The sequence below is a fragment of the Salmo trutta genome, chromosome 22 (assembly GCF_901001165.1).
Source record: "Salmo trutta chromosome 22, fSalTru1.1, whole genome shotgun sequence".
Lineage (NCBI taxonomy): Eukaryota > Metazoa > Chordata > Actinopteri > Salmoniformes > Salmonidae > Salmo > Salmo trutta.
In genome coordinates, this window is record NC_042978.1 from 24,932,890 (window position 1) to 24,950,407 (window position 17,518).

Consider the following 17,518-nt stretch of genomic DNA (forward strand, 5'->3'; position numbering starts at 1 on the left):
TTCACTCTGCAGCCATCAGCCTCCCCAGATGACCAGCGGTGGGTGAAGTTTCCATAATTAAATTCTAATTAGAGTAATAGACCTGAAAAATGCTCCCATTAAAATATAATTATAATTTCCTGATGATGACAGTAAATGAATACATGCAGACAGGACTAGGTTTGTTTCATTATTGTGTAAAACTAGTGAAGAGAGCATGACGCACCACAAGCATGTAAATTAAACGTAGTACTAGTGCCACAGGTTCTTTGAATTGATCATTCTCTGTAGAACACATTAAAAAAGCTGCTTCCCATATTGCATACGTGCACAGACAGACTATAGTGAGACAGACAAGAGAATGAGCAAGCACATTCCAGTGAATCCCCCTAATATAATTTATCTGTCGTATTACCCAGACTCCTGATTTTTCTGTCACTACTTCATGACACGAGGAACAGCCTCAAGATAAAGCATCAGTCTGTGATTTCTCAAAATCATCTACAGTGTAATTGGTCTGCTGTGAACAGTGATGGAGCTATTTCACAGTAGCCAGAAATACTGTCAGCATCTAAGAAGTGAAGGCACAAATAAATAATAGGATACAATACTGCTTTATCTCTATGTTTTAATCTCATCAACAATGCTGTCCTCTGTTTACCTTCCATGATGTCATTAGTTCTATAATTTCATGCAAGATTAGGCGTGTAATTATGTGTTAAATATGAGAGGTGAGCAGATCACAGGGTTAATGAAGTCAGCTTTGCTAATGGGAAACTATGGACACAGCTAATCATGCTGCTGAAATACTAGGAGGCAACAGGTTACCCCTTTAAAACAGGATGCATTGTTTTCTACATTTGCTCTGACTCAACAGCAGGTATATAACTTGCCTTGTGGGTACACATTGTCAATGTGTATGTTGGTCTCATGTAACTCACCCCTCTTAATGAACAATCCTCCTTTCATAAAGACAGAGGTCATATGCAGGACTGTCCCAAACATCCTGCTAGATACTCCTATGTGCCACATCTGTGGGCCTTGGTGACATCCAGCACATAGTTAGTTGAGGATAGTGCAATAATCTGTTCTCATTTCAATGTGTCAGTGCTCCAGAAGGCAGTATTATCACGTTTCTTGGCTAAAGACACAGTGACACAAAGGTACGCCCCCTGAATCTGCTCCCAGGCATCCCCTGATGAGTGTGTGAAGTCATCTAAATAAGTGTTTATTTAGAGAGAACCATATTGAATGTAGAGACTGTAAGGTTACATGTACTGCTTGGTTTGAAAGTTAACAAACCATGAGCATTCCGAAGGTTTGATAAACATGCAATGTCTCTCGATTTCATATTTATATCCAATTCTCATTAAATAAATGAACTCTATTTAAATTTGTTGAATCATAACAGCCAAAACAATTGATTGATATTGAACATTTGGTCTGGTACAACAAAGATGTTTATAATCCACAGTAAAATTGATGCGCAAGTAAAAACTGCACCAATAGTCCAGATGTTGCTAGTACTTTGCAGATGGTTAGAATGCAGGGTGAGGCATTGTATTTTCTACAAGGTGACTGGAAGGGCAAAGTTCCAGCTTGGCAACCATGCTTTTGTGTAATGGGTATTTCCATCGAAAAGGACTCATGAGCACCAACATGTGAAGTTCATAGGAGCCTATCAAATTGGGTGTCAAATGAAAGCTAAGAATCTATGTTTTGGGGAAATGAAGACATAGATACGTTTCAACCATTTTCCATCAAAAGAATGTGTCATGAGTTAAAGACTTTGATTTGTGGATAAACAGATGGAAAAGAGGTATTAGAAACATCTACCAGAAAGTCTTAAACGGTATCAGAAATACATCAAAACACAATAATGTTGACATAAAGACCCTTGCCAACTATTATCAATACTTATATTTCGTTTTGGATCATTTTTTTACCTTCTGTACATTTACGAAAGATTGTCTTGTGCCTTTATCTTTAAGATAGTTTAAAATGTCTCTCTCTCAGGAGGAGGGAGGATAATGAAAGTTCACAGACATAAGAAGCAATGGTAGACCTACCAATTAGTTATAGTGATTTTACTGATATCAAATTTGTTATAAATTAAGTAATTGGTAACGGAATTACCCCAAAATCTGTAATGGAATTACTGCAACTGAATTGGCTACAAAACCACAGTTGGGTCGACCGCTAGTGTCCTCCCTTCTACTGGCATACTGTTATGTTCAGCTGATAACTGTTTTCTTTCTGTTTGTTGTCTGGTGGTCAAACCAAGAGTCTGGACAACCCCTCTCTCTCTTTCTCTCTCTCTCTGCCTTTCTCTTTCACTTTCCATTTACTGCAACCAGCATCCTCACCCACTGAGCAGTGACCGACACCGGACGTCCATGGACGTTGAAAAGCAGTTGAAATTTGGTCAGTACACCCTGGCCTTGATGTTAACGTACACAGGCGGACCAGCCTGGACCAAATCTGAACCTATCATAGATGTATATTTCACAAGTTTGGATAAACACAGTACAATAGAGTACAGTGAGTAGACCACAGTAGAGTACAATACAGTATAATACAGCACAATACAGTACAGTGAGTAGAGCACAATAGAGTACAGTCTAATGCAATACAGTAGTAGAGTATAATACAGTACAATACAGCACAGAAAAGTAGAGTATAGTACAGTACTCTACTGTACTGAACTCTACTCTGATGTGCTGTATTGTACTGCACTGTTGTCTACAGTGATGTCCAAATTTGTGAAACATGAAGAGAATGACATTCATATCTATAATTATTCATATCAATAGGGCGTAAGGTAGACTGGGGGTTAGAAGCATTGGGCCAGTAACCGAAAGGTTGCTGGAGCGAATCCCCTAGCCGACAAGATACAAATCTGTCATTCTGCCCTTGAGCAAGGCAATTAACCCTAATTGCTCCAGGGTTGCCGTAGATAATGGCTGATCCCATGGCTGTGAGTCCACTCTCCAAAGGAGTCTCGAGGGGAGTGGGACATGCAAAAAACACATTTCCATTTCACACTTGTACAGGTTACCCACTTGAACATACAGTGAAACAAGACTATATAAGCACCCCCTAATTATTTATTATGCATTTCTATGTAGTACAGATCAGAGACCCATTATATAATTCTGCTACCATAATTCCGTTACCCTAATTCCATTACCGGAAGTAAATCCACTTACATACTTTAGTTCAATAACCTATTTTTTTTTTTAACTCAAGGCGCCATTTCATAGCTGACACCCCATTCTTTCTGCCGACATCTTTGAATCTCACTCAATTCAGAGCAGATATTTAAACAGAGTTTATGGAATACGTATTTGCATAAAAACCTGAGGGACATTTTACTGTAATTCTGTTACTAAAGTTTGCATCTGCACAGTTCTTCCATTAAATTCGTTTTTGTACATTTTCTGTGGAAATTGATAAGTTTTACTTGTGCATAGAGTTCTATGGTTTGTTCAACTTTGAAATCAATAGTTTGTTTGGCATTCATTTTAAAGTGAAAAGTGAAAAAACTGAGTCAAACGTAATTCCGTTACTGTGGATTTGGCCTAATCTGTAATAAAAGCCCCAGCAGTTACAGCCTACTTCCTTTTGAGTCCCCATTTGTTAAATGGTTTATCATCATGTATAAATATTGCAGATTGCTTTATAGTTTACACATTCTGTAAATGTAAGAGTTCTGAGCCAGACACATGAAGGTGAGAGAGACGGTGAAAATCTAGCTGTAAGCTCTACAAAGACTTTAGCCCAAACAGCAGGAATCTACACTGTCAATCACCAGTAAAACCTGTCCACTCTTGAGTTAGATCTACCACGTCTGTCTCTGCAGATGTCTGCTCTACTATTTTATAGACATTGGCGATTCCCCCGCATCGTGGCCAAAAAAGGTATCTCAGATTGTTCTGGCAATAGCTTACTTTTAGACATATACTTTGGAACAATATACTCTTGAAACACATACATTTTTCTCATTTCATGCACAAAGGGACTCCTTATCTGTGACATCCACCACATTCTCCAGCAGTCTCAGTCCACACTCATTTAATATGGCTTATTAAACCCCCCTCTTCATTGTGAAAATTCACACAACATTGAATTCCCCTGACACAGTGTGGAAGCAGGGTCGTCGCACATGTCAACAAATAACCCAGCCACAGGAGCACACCTCTGGCAAATACAATTACACGCATCTGAAAACAGAATGCATCACTTTGCATTGGCACATGAACTGTTATCTCTCCTAAATATGCAGCCAGAGATCCCATGTGTGTACATGCGTGCTTTGACAGACCCAGAGGACTATGGAGGGGTTAATGAAATATTTACCACAGAGTCTTATCCCATGCCTTTAAGTTCCAAGACACACACACACACACACACACACACACACACACACACACACACACACACACACACACACACACACACACACACACACACACACACACACACACACTGACACGCATGCGTGCACACACACAAACAAAATAATGTTTTAACCTTATCTACATAATGAGTGGATGTTTGTGTATTTTTTAAAATCTCCTAATCTAAGGCAACCAAAAGGGGCTGGGCAATCTTACTACTTTCCTTACTATGCCGAGCAGTTAGACATTTTCCCTGAAAACACCAGTGCAACTACGTTGCTAGGGGGCTCTCCATCAAGGACAATCAACAGAGGGAAGTTGGGGAGGAGGCACAGGGTAGGGAGGCTTTGAATGCCTCTTGCCTCTTACTGCTGAATAGTCGGAAGGGATCAATGCTGTTGCAGGTCCTCTCTTCCTGGAAACCTCATCATTATTCCACCAGCCTGCCGCTGTAGCTTGGACTATGAATAGTCAATAACAAATGAACAGGCAGGAAATGAAGTGCCAGACGAGTGGGCTTGACGCACACAGGGAGGCGTGTGCCATGAACGCTATGCGTGTGCCTCAGGTGCATAAGTGCTGCTGCTGCTCCCGCTCCACCTCTCCGCCTCTGTGAACTCCAGCTCTTCAAACAGTCCAAGGATTATTTCTACCTTCACTTATCCCAGTGGACGGCGATTATCCCAGTGGATGGCGAGTGGCTCTGAACTCTGTGGGAAAGTGGCTTTTCCTTTCTGCAGAAGTTGAATGGGATTGATTTAGTCCTTCAGTGAGAAAACTCATGTCTCTTGGCTGTGGGGTGTCCTGACCAGGCTCTGTGGGGGTGGCACTGTCAGGACAGGCGTGTGGAGACTGAAGGGCATATGGGTCACTGAGTGTGTGTGTGTCTGTCCTTGGCAGGTGGTCTCAGCAGCCCTGTGTGACGCCCTCTGTGAGTGGTGGTGGGCACAGAGTGTCCTCAGGGAGGATGTTTCTCTGGACAGGAAGTAAAGGAGCTCAGGGATCAGGAGGTGAGAGAAGGTACGGTACCCTTAATATTTTACACAACACAAAGCATCATGGGAAAGATGCACTTGTGAAAAGTTTATATTTTTGAAAGTCAAATAACAGACAAAACTTAACTTGTGCACTCAGCTTTCAGCAACAATAATTGTGTATAAAAGGGAAAAGCTAGTCAGTTTGTATTTGTAAAAACAGAAAGTGCTTTCTTCTACAAAAGATCTAAGGGAAAATAACAACTATTACCATTTTAGCCTCCAGACATCTCATTATCTATAGGTCTACCAGTCATCAGTATTATTAGCTATGACATTTAGACTATTCACATTATTCATGAGGGAAAATGTATCACATGATCAAAGTGAAAAATTTGGAAAATAATTGATTGAAAGCGTTACATGTTCATGCCTAAGAGAAGAGTTAAATACATACCCTTAAAAGGCTATTGATTATGCATTGATATGGCTAATGCCATTTGATCAAGCCAGATGGCCTCATGACACATTCCTGGTAAATGTTAAAAGAGCTTTTAGGGGTGGAATTACTTGTCACTGTGTGTTTACAATTCTGTAATCCCTAACTTGGTGTGTGTGTGTGTGTGTGTGTGTGTGTGTGTGTGTGTGTGTGTGTGTGTGTGTGTGTGTGTGTGTGTGTGTGTGTGTGTGTGTGTGTGTGTGTGTGTGTGTGTGTGGGCCTGTGTGTGTGGGCCTGTGTGTGTGTTGTAATGCATGTGTCAGGACTATTTATCAGAAGGTTCGGGAGTATGACGTGCTAGACAAGAGGAAGACAGTGACAGCACTGAAGGCTGGGGAGGACAGAGCTATTCTCCTCGGACTCAGCATGATCCTTTTCTCTGTGATGATGTACTTTGTGCTGGGCATCACCATGGTGCGCTCCTACTCAGACAGGTAATGTGCACTCACTCACCAAGTCACTCACAACGTCCTGATGTTTGTTTTTCCTTTTGTATCAGCTGTTAGATGCTCATCATGTGCCATCATGTGTATTTTACTTTTGCTATAAGGATAATGGCTCATATGCCATCTGAACTGTTACTGAACCACACCACTTAGCCAAACTGTGTTAATGTCAGTCAGGCTGTGATGTAAAGTGCATGGGAATCTTCATAATCCCCCTATATTAGCCCCTCCCCAGGAGCTAATACTCGCGAGCTAAAACCGTGCGTTCCAAATGCTGTTGATATGAGCCATGACCAGTCTTTCAAAGCATTTCATGGCTACAGATGTGAGTGCTTTGGGGGGATAGTCATTTAGACAGGTTACCTTGGCATTCTTGGGCACAGGGACTATAGTGGTCTGCTTGAAACATGTAGGTATTACAGAATGGGTCAGGGAGAGGTTGAATATGTCAGTGAAGCTACTTGCCAGCTGCTCAGCACATGCTCTGAGTACGTGTCCTGGCAATCAATCTGGCCCTGCGGCCTTGTGAATGTTAACCACATCAGCTACGGAGAGCGTGATCACACAGTCCTATGGAGCAGCTGGTGCTCTTGTGCATGGTTCAGTGTTGCTAGCCTCGAAGCGAGCATAGGCATTTAGCTCATCTGGTAGGCTCGAGTCACTGGGCAGCTTGCGGCTGGGTTTCCCTTTGTAATCCGTAATAGTTTGCAAGCCCTGCCACATCCGACGAGTGGCAGATCCATTGTAGTAAGATTCAATCTTAGTCCTGTATTGACGTTTTGCTCCTTTGACGGTCCATTGGTGGGTGTAGCAAGATTTCTTATAAGTGTCCAGATTAGTGTCCCGCTCCTTGAGAGCGGCAGCTCTAGCCTTTAGTTCAGTGCGGATGTTGCTTGTAATCCAAGACTTCTGGTTGGGATATGTACGTACGGACTTCATTGATGCACTGATTAATGAAGCTGGTGACTGATGTGGTAAACTCCTCAATGCCATCGGATGAAACCTGGAAAATATTCCAGTCTGTGCTAGCGAAACAGTCCTGTAGCTTAGCATCCACTTCATCGGACCACTTCCCCTTGAGCGCGTCACTGGTACTTGTTGATTGAGTTTTTGCTTGTAAGCAGGAATCGGGAGGATAGAGTTATGGTCAGATTTGCCAAATGGAGGGGGCGAGGGAGAGCTTTGTATGCGTCTCTGTGTGTGGAATAAAGGTGATCTTGAGTTTTTTCGCCTCTAGTTGCACAGGTGACATGCTGGTAGAAATGAGGTAAGACGGATTTCAGTTTTCCTACAGTTTAAAACCACCAGCCACTAGGAGCGCTGCCTCTGGGTGAGCATTTTCTTGTTTTCTTATGGCCTTATACAGCTCATTGAGTGTGGTAGTGCCAGCATTGGTTTGTGGTGGTAGGTAGACTGCTACGAAAAATATAGATGAAAACTGTCTCGTAAATAGTACGGTCGAGTTTCCCCGACGCTGCCATTCTGTCCTGCCGATGTATAGAAAAAACAACTAGATTTATATTTTCCATGTCCTTGTTCAGCCACGACTTGGAGAAACATAGGATAGTTTCGTCAGGTATCCCGCACGCCGGGCCACTATAACGCTGCCTCTTCCTTCTTCGAGTGCTCATCCCGAGCATGGCCCGGGCCTGGTCCAGGCCTGGTCCAGGCCTGGTCCGGGATTAGCAGTATGTCATTCGCCTCTGACTCATTGATGTAGTCGAGGTTAGTGATCGCTGTTCTGATGTCCAAAAGCTCTTTTCGGTCATAGGAAATGATAAGAGGAAACATTATGTACAAAAAAAGTTAAGATCAGCGCAAAAGAACACAAAATAGCACAATTGGCCAGGAGCATGTAAAATGACTGCTATTCCCCACAGAGCTTTCTATTTGGATTCAGTGAAAAAGGCTTTCAATTTCAAAAGGCAGTGCAACATTCATCCAATAAGAGAAAGTGAAAATTAAGTTATTCAAAATAGATTACATAGATATTCAAAAGGGGCACACGCTGCTGGATTACTAAGATCCATTTCCAAATATCCGTACATACACTATAAAGCATACTGGGCTATTCAAAAGGTTAAGAGACTTTGGAATTCAGCTATAGAAAATCACTATAATCTGCTATTTGCTAGTGTGGTCAATCATTTCTCCCTTTCTACTATTCAACTGATTCACAGTCTGCTTCACATCATGCAGTCCCTCGCAACTTCCTACAAAATTCCTCCTTTTTCATTAAATCCAATGTTATTCATTGTGTTGTTGGATACAGTTGTTGTTGATGTTGAACTAATCTTGTGTGGCATCCAAACACCAATACTTGGAAAGGCACCTGGGTAGAGCTACAGATGAAGTCAGAAGTTTTCATACACTTAGGTTGGAGTCATTAAAACTAGTTTTTCAACCACTCCACAAATTTCATGTTAACAAACTATAGTTTTGGCAAGTCGGTTAGGACATCTACTTTGTGCATGACACAAGTCATTTCTCCAACAATTGTTTACAGACAGATTAATTCACTTATAATTCACTGTATCACAATTCCAGTGGGTCAGAAGTTTACATACACTAAGTTGACTGTGCCTTTAAACAGCTTGGAAAATTCCCGTAAATTATGTCATGGCTTTAGAAGCTTCTGATAGGCTAATTGACATAATTTGAGTCAATTGGAGGTGTACCTGTGGATGTATTTCAAGGCCTACCTTCAATCTCAGTGCCTCTTTGATTGACATTATGGGAAAATCTAAAGAAATCAGCCAAAAATTGTAGACCTCCACAAGTCTGGTTCATCCTTGGGAGCAATTTCCAAATTCCTGAAGGTGCCACGTTCATCTGTACAAACAATAGTACGCAAGTATAAACACCATGGGACCACACAGCTGTCATACCGCTCAGGAAGGAGAGATAAACCTCCTAGAGATAAACGTACTTTGGTAAGAAAAGTGCAAATCAATCCCAGAACAACAGCAAAGGACCTTGTGAAGATGCTGGAGGAAACAGGTACAAAAGTATCTATATCCACAGTAAAACGAGTCCTATATCGACATAACCTGAAAGGCCGCTCAGCAAGGAAGAAGCCACTGCTCCAAAACCGACATAAAAAAGCCAGACTTCGGTTTGCAACTGCACATGGGGACAAAGATCGTACTTTTTAGAGAAATATCCTCTGGTCTGATGAAACAAAAATAGAACTGTTTGGCCATAATGACCATCATTATGTTTGGAGGAAAAAGGGGGATGCTTGCAAGCCGAAGAACACCATCCCAACCGTGAAGCACGGGGATGGCAGCATCATGTTGTCGGGATGCTTTGCTGCAGGAGGGACTGGTGCACTTCACAAAGTAGATGGCATCATGAGGCAGGACAATTATGTGGATATATTGAAGCAACATCTCAAGACTTCAGTCATGAAGTTAAAGCTTGGTCGCAAATGGGTCTTCCAAATGGATAATGACTTCAAGCATACTTCCAAAGTTGTGGCAACATGGCTCAAGGACAACAAAGTCAAGGAATTGGAGTGGCCATCACAAAGCCCTGACCTCAATTCTATAGAAAATGTGTGAGCAGAACTGAAAAAGCATGTGCGAGCAAGGAGGCCTACAAACCTGACTCATTTACACCAGCTCTGTCTGGAGGAATGGGCCAAAATTCAGCCAACTTATTGTGGGAAGCTTGTGGAAGGCTACCCAAAACGTTTGACCCAAGTTAAACAATTTAAAGACAATGTTACCAAATACTTATTGTGTGTATGTAAACTTCTGACCCACTGGGAATGTGATGAAAGAAACAAAAGCTGAAATAAATCATTCTCTCTACTATTATTCTGACATTTCACATTCTTAAAATAAAGTGGTGATCCTAACTGACCTAAGACAGGGAATTTTTACTAGGATTTGTAAAGGAGTGCGTAACTGGCTGCAGGGAAGTCAGCCGCAGGAGAGCAGAAATGCGTTGCAAACGGAGCCCTTTATTGAGGCGAACAAAACACGGCACTCAGAAAACTAAACACACGCGGGTTGCAATAACCCGGCGCACACCAGCCTGGAGTACACATACATTTACGCATAACAATTCCACACACAGACATGGGGGGAAACAGAGGGTTATATGCAAGACGAGTAATGAGGGAATGCAAACCAATTGTGCGGGAAAACAAGACAAAACAAATGGAAAATGAAAGGTGGATCGGCGATGGCTAGAAGACCGGTGACATCGACCACTGAACGCCGCACGAACAAGGTCAGGGACCGACCTCGGCGGATGTCGTGACAGGATTAAATGTCAGGAATTGTGAAAAACTGAGTTTAAATGTATTTGGCTAAGGTGTATGTAAACTTCCAACTTCAACTGTATACGCAGGTCAGTAACTATTTAATTCTATCCCATACCCCCACCCCTAACCCCATGTCATGTAGTGTGTGGACGGAGGAATCCAGCTGCACTGTGCTCAACTCCACCATCATGGCGGAGATTAACTGTACCTACAGCTGCGGCTCCGAGTGTAGGAAAAGCTCCAAGTACCCGTGCCTACAGGTGTTTGTCAGTCTCAACACATCTGGGAAGGTTGTCCGACTCTCCCACAACGAGGAGGCACAGGACACCAACCCAAAGGTGAGACAGAGGACATGCTTAAACGTAACATTTGTAATAGTAAGCCTTTATTTCACTGTCCTGCTTCAGCTACAGTAATATATGCCTGCTTTTACAAATTATGTGGTAGCAGTGTGCAATCAAATGATTCAACACAAACAGTAAGTACATAATCACTGCTATAAAATATGTATTTACCATGTAATTAGTGTAACAATGAGAAAACAATATGGTTTAATCCACCCTAATTCACTACAAATAAATAACTTTATCACAATGCATCACATTAAAATAATTATAATTAAGGTAAATTAATGATTCATTAATGATAAATAATTAGGCCTGTATTTAATTGTGAATCTGCACAACATTAACTTAAGATGACTCGCCCTCAACACATTACTTGAAGAGAGGGGAAATGGAGGAAAAATCCTTGCAGCTGAATAACATTTCTAGAAGTAAAATTTCAAGTCAACTCATCCAAGACAGGTAATGAATCTGTCTTTGTTCTCTTAGTGCTTCTATGTGCCCAAATGTCGGAAGGACTACAACGCGATGCACACCGTAATCATGAACATCTCGGAGCGTCTGAAAACACAGCAGCAGGTGTTGTGTTATACGGACCCAGGTGAACAGCAGGACAGTGCTCTACTAACACGCATCTATGGCCGAGTGGCAGTGTTCCATTCACTCTTCTGGCCCACCTGCACCCTCATTGGTGGAACCATCATCATCGCCATGGTGAAGCTCACCCAGTACCTGTCCATCATGTGTGAACAGGTGGGCAGGATCAAAAGGTGAGCGACAGGGCACATAGGACAGGGGCCAGACCACAGTAGCAGCACAACACTGGTCTTCATTCGCTCCCTAGGAACCTTACGGAAACTCTTTATGTTCCATTTGCGCTAAAGAGAGCTGAGAGCTGAGTGATAGAGTGACAGGGGATCTGGGGGGTTATATTCCTCACATGATTCCTCTGGTTCTTCTGAGGAAAGCAATATGACTGATGTGTGCTCCCGGGAGCTGTGGCAAGGCAAGTGAAACTCAATGACTTTGGGGCACACAGATTTCGTCCTGGAATCCCTTTTATGCACCTCTACAAGTGGGACAATCATATTGCTTTAAAGAAGTGGCCAACAATGGACCTGATCTGCCCTTGAACCCAAGTCAGCTTTGGTGATCCATTCACACCGTGACGACAAGGCAGTGACGACAAGGGAGTTTGACCAAGACAACTGTGTCGAAGCCTTCCCCAAAATACATCCAAACTTGGCTCCTCATGGTACTGGTGTTGGGTAGAGTGTTACACAACTCCAGGCGGCTGGGACGAGTCCAGTCCCCTGAGCAAGCTGTTGACTATCTATGTTGTACTCCTGGGTCTGTAGAGACTTCATTCCAAGCTAACAGTTCAAGATCAACACTTTCTTGAAGTATGGTGTAGCAGTAATCACATATCACAATAGGTGTTAGTCACTAGGACGCTTAAGTACAATGCAACTTCCCAGGGCAAGTGGTCAATACAAAATGCCTTAATTTCAGGTCCCAACACTGTGGTAGATTGCTCAGAGTTTCAGAAAGGAATTCTACAGGACTTTCTCTGAAAGGGGTAAACATACTGTGAGGCCAACTACGTTTTCAGGGCCTGGAGCACAAACCCATAATGGACGTGAGTCATGGTGTGTTTTACCACAAATATTTACAGAATGATGATTGATTGAACACATTCAGACCAAACTAGATAAAAATGCCAATATTTCATTCTTGGTTCCATAATCACTATTATTAGGTTGTTATTATTTTGCTGTCACAATCATCTCATGTTGTCATCAGCAGTTTATCCATGTCTATAATGTGCTACACTATTGACTGTTTGACTTGCTTTCTTATCAATTAATGCAAACCAATGTAAATGCAATTTTGTCTTGCATTCATAAATTAAAAGGCAAACTCAGCAATTACAGTACTTCCCTGGTTTGGATTTAGTGATTGGGTTGGTCAAAGTAGTTAAAAGGTTCAAGAGATGCATAATAAACTTAGCCTTAGTATAAGAGCAATTTTCATCACCTGTGAAACCAAGTAGAATATACTTGTATAATGCCTTATTTTATGATTGATAGTGTCTAGGTGAACAATTCATGTCTTTCCTCCATTAACCCTACAGTCTACTTAATAGTGCAGGTCAGCTGATGTTCTTTTGAAGCACAGGTCGGTCCTTGGGATTTATTCTCTCCTCAGCTCAGCAGTATTTCCAGACAGACCATTTGATTTGACCATCCCGGAGAGACGGATTTGCTGTGAATGGTACCTGAAGTGTCTTCAAAGGGCACCTTATTTAAAGTGCAATCAGCTGACTAGCTGTGATGAATCTGTAGTTGGGGAGTAATCAGTCACTGGGCCTGTACGTGCCTTCCACAGGGGGTTGGACCCAGCTCTGGTGACAGTAATTCCTCACAAATAGACCCTCTGAAATCTACCTAGCTATGTTGGTCAGAGGGACAATTTTCAGTGTAGTGACTTTTATAGGAATGATTAAGAAAGGGAAATGCAGCCTAAGTCTGAGTGCTTGGTGGATTGAGAGGGAGAGAGAATGGTAGTATGGTATAACGTCATTGACAGGGGATAAATGCCCTGTCTGATGCAGACGGTGATATGTCCCCGCTTCTTGTCCGAGAGAGAGAATTGTAGTAAGGTATAATGACCATGTAATTTCCTTTTCTTTTCTTTTTTTGTCACAGGACAGACAGTCCTGCTGAGACCCAGACTGTGCTGTGGGGATTATAGAGTCTGTGAAATGAGACACTATTCAAACCAATGCAGTCATTTAGACCACATTTTATACTTTCAATCAAAAAGTCCCAAAAAATAACAAGAATACAATGCATTCAGAAAGTATTCAGACAGCTTGACTTTTTCCACATGTTATTATGTTACAGCCTTATACTAAAATGTATTAAATTAAACATTTTACTCATCAATCTATACACAATACCCCATAAAGACAAAGCAAAAACTTTTTTTTTTAAACATTTTTGCAAATTTATATTTAAAAATAAATAATACGTTATTTACATAAGTATTCAGACCCTTTGCTAAGAGACTCAAATTGAGCTCAGGTGCATCCTGTTTCCATTGATCATACTTGAGATGTTTCTACAACTTTATTGGAGTCCACCTGTGCTAAATTCAATTGATTGGACATGATTTGGAAAGGCACACACCTGTCTATATAAGGTCCCACAGTTGACAGAGCATGTCAGAGCAAAAACCAAGCAATGAGATCAAAGGAATTGTCCGTAGAGCTCAGAGACAGGATTGTGTCGAGGCACAGATCTGGGGAAGGGTACCAAAAAATTACACAGCATTGAAGGTCCCCAAGAACACTGTGGCCTCCATCATTCTTAAAGACTCTTCCTAGAGCCGGCCGCCCGGCCAAACTGAGCAATCGGGGAGAAGGTTCTTGGTCAGGGAGGTGACCAAGAACCTGGTGGTCACTCTGACAGAGCTCCAGAGTTCCTCTGTGGAGATGGGAGAACCTTCCAGAAGGACAACCATCTCTGCAGCACTCCACCAATCAGGCCTTTATGGTAGAGTGGCCAGACGGAAGCCCCTCCTCAGTAAAAGGCACATGACAGTACGCTTGGAATTTGCCAAAAGGCACCTAAAGGACTCTGACCATGAGAAACAAGATTCTCTGGTCTGATGAAACCAAGATTGAACTCTATGGCCTGGCACCATCCCTATGGTGAAGCATGGTGGTGACAGCATCATGCTGTGGGGATGTTTTTCAGCGGCATGGACTGGGAGACTAGTCAGGATCGAGGCAAAGATGAACAGAGCAATGTACAGAGAGATCATTGATGAAAACATGCTCCAGAGCGCTTAGGACCTCTGACAGGGCCGAACGTTCACCTTCCAACAGGACAACAACTCTAAGCACACAGCCAAGACATTGCAGGAGTGGCTTAGGGATAAGTCACTGAATGTCGTTTAGTGGCCCAGCCAGAGCCCAGACTGAAAATAGCTGTGCAGCGATGCTTCCCATCCAACCTGACAGAGGTTGAGAGGATCTGTAGAGAAGAATGGGAGAAACTCCCCAAATACAGGTGTGCCAAGCTTGTAATGTCAAACCCAAGAAGACTCAAGGCTGTAATCACTGCCAAAGGTCCTTCAACAAAGTACTGAGTAAAGGGTCTGAATACTTAAGTAAATGAAATATTGAAGTTTTTTTTATTTTTAATACATTTGCAAAAATGTCTAAAAACCTGTTTTTGCTTTGTCATTACGTTGTATTGTGTGTAGATTGATGAGGGAAACCATTTGATATTTTTAGAATAAGGCTGTAACGTAACAAAATGTGGAAAAAGTCAAGGGGTCTGAATATTTCCGAATGCACTGTATATCTATCGTACAAAATAAAGTTATTTCTATGTTAATGCTCATAACATGGCTCTGTCAATTACATATTAGCGCAGAAGAGTGAGACTCAAAGGATGCGTTTTGATACATCTGGTATATGGCTATATTGAACATTTCTTATACGTCACTGTGAATATGGAGTAACATAAAAGCCTTCTAGAAGAGGACCAAATGGCTCTTTAGCTCAGTTTTTTTTTGTTGCATTGAAACAGATGAAATATCAATACAGATTTTTATGTTATTCCTGCTTTTACACCTATCTTTATTTTCTTACTGTAGCTGAGAACAGTGGTGGATAGAGGAGGCTGAAGGGATATGAGGACATGGTATTGAAATGATCCTCATCAGTGGCCATTGTGTCAACTACCAAGGCCAATGCAAACAGCACAGCTCTAGGAAGCTGGAGGAAACTCAGCACTTCCTCTCCTCCCTCAGCGGAAGAGAAGTTAAGCCAGTGTGAGACTTGTTTGCAAATGTCCACTTCCTCTGTATTACCATGGGAACACTGTGTTTACTTGAGCTTTTTTCCTTATCTTTAAAGGAACCTGTTTAAATCCAGAGTGTTATGCACTTAGAGGCCAGGGGGGAATTTAACAGAGGGTAGATAGAGGATAGTGGGGAGGGTTAGTATAACAACAACTCATTTCATATTTCAAATGGTACTTCAGCCTAGAGAACAGAATTATCATGAAAACAAGTCCTTGTCTCTCATTCTAAATTGAACATATGGCACGCTCCAAGCCCAGATACAACCCCCCTCCCCCACCCCCACCCCCCTGCATGTCTCTTGGATACAGAGCCCTTGGAGCCTGTTGGTTCCGGCTCTTAATGACTTAGTGTTTGTTTTACAGGACCCACTTTGCCTCTGTGTCTTTCCCTTCACCTTGGTGATCAAAAGTGTCCACCGTTAAACAGAACTAGCCGAGAGGTCACATGTATCACCGGCAGCTGTTTGCAGGTCTGTGACTATGTATAAAAATGCCTGCTGTTGTATTGTCCGTTGACCAGTGTAGACTAGTGATGGCCCCCTCCTACAAAGGACTCATCAGGTGAATCATGAGGCCTCCATGGAGCTCAATGTGACCATCGGGCACCCTCTGCTGTCCAGACAAGAGTCAGCTATACTTCTTACATAACAATTCACATAGCTAGACTCCTTATCCATATCTAAAATAATACTGGAGGTATTTTGGTTGTGAATCCTGCCCATGAATTTAGGACAGTAGTTCTAATATCTGACAATGAAATTACATTGATGTATTTCCTTTTTATGTTGCACTGACAATCTCTCAATAGGCATCCTTGCTCTTTCCTCCTCATTCCCCCAACAATCTATGGTCATTCCCCAACTGGCAACTTTCTGTTTGGGTAAAATCATAAATATTTTACCCTGACAGTAGATATGAAACATCTCTTTGTCAGGTTCCTGAGGTCACCCTTTGCTTCAGTAAGAAAATATTCTAAACTCTGTCAGGGCTTTAATCTGCCCAGCTGGCACCAGGCCCAGTACCCTCATGCTCTGTCATTTACTCTCCCTTTAAGAAAAAGTTAAACTCTCAGGAGACTTCAAAAGCATTTTTCAACAAGAGAGAATCGTATACATTACTAGGAGGTTGCCTGGAACATCTGGGTATCTGAAACTTAAGTTATTTATCTTTCAGGAGTGTTTCATCAGTGGTTTCCCATTATGAGTAGGCTATTAGCCAATCTAAATCCACAAGCAGATGGTGAAATGATACACACAGCCCATGTAGATCATGACAAAAGCTTGCTCCAACCTGATTTCCTGGGCAGTGGCGGTTCTAGACCATTTCAACTGGGGGGGCCAAGCTGGGGCCAGTTGTACTGTTAGAGGGGCCAGTTACATTAGATGTTATTGTTGTCATATCGTTTTCTTCACTGCATTGCAGCCATTAGCAGGCAAAAGACCATGCTCATAATCATCATCGTTGCCACTGTCTAATAACGGATGTAAAAAAAGAATGATAGCAAAAATTAGTTATGTAAAAATGATTTCATGCTCCACATTTAGGGGGTCCAAAATTGTTGCCACAGGGGCACTGCTCCCCCCCCCCCCCCCCCCCCCACAACTAGAGCAGCAATGCATTAACTCAACTATTTCCTTTTCTCTTTCAACAAGTAACAAATATCTTAACAATCAGAAGAGCAAAGTAGTTGCTAGGTAAATAATCAATTACCATTACAATCCCAAAA

At 42.1% G+C, this 17,518-nt stretch overlaps 1 protein-coding gene across 4 annotated transcripts in view; it reads left to right on the forward strand.

Annotated features, from left to right (window-relative positions):
• Positions 1 to 12,851, forward strand: part of s100p (S100 calcium binding protein P) — a 29,085-nt gene extending 16,234 nt beyond the window's left edge. For 3 of the 4 annotated variants that reach the window (XM_029707342.1, XM_029707343.1, XM_029707345.1), the window contains exons 2-5: positions 5,280 to 5,399; positions 6,116 to 6,286; positions 10,714 to 10,909; positions 11,405 to 12,851. In XM_029707342.1, coding sequence (XP_029563202.1) covers positions 5,280 to 5,399; positions 6,116 to 6,286; positions 10,714 to 10,909; positions 11,405 to 11,689 — 772 coding nt within the window. In that variant the 3' untranslated portion in view covers positions 11,690 to 12,851. Of the gene's footprint in view, positions 1 to 4,717; positions 5,149 to 5,279; positions 5,400 to 6,115; positions 6,287 to 10,713; positions 10,910 to 11,404 lie in introns of those variants that run through there. The other variant, XM_029707344.1, reaches the window with a different exon arrangement.
• Positions 12,852 to 17,518: the final 4,667 nt, after the last annotated feature.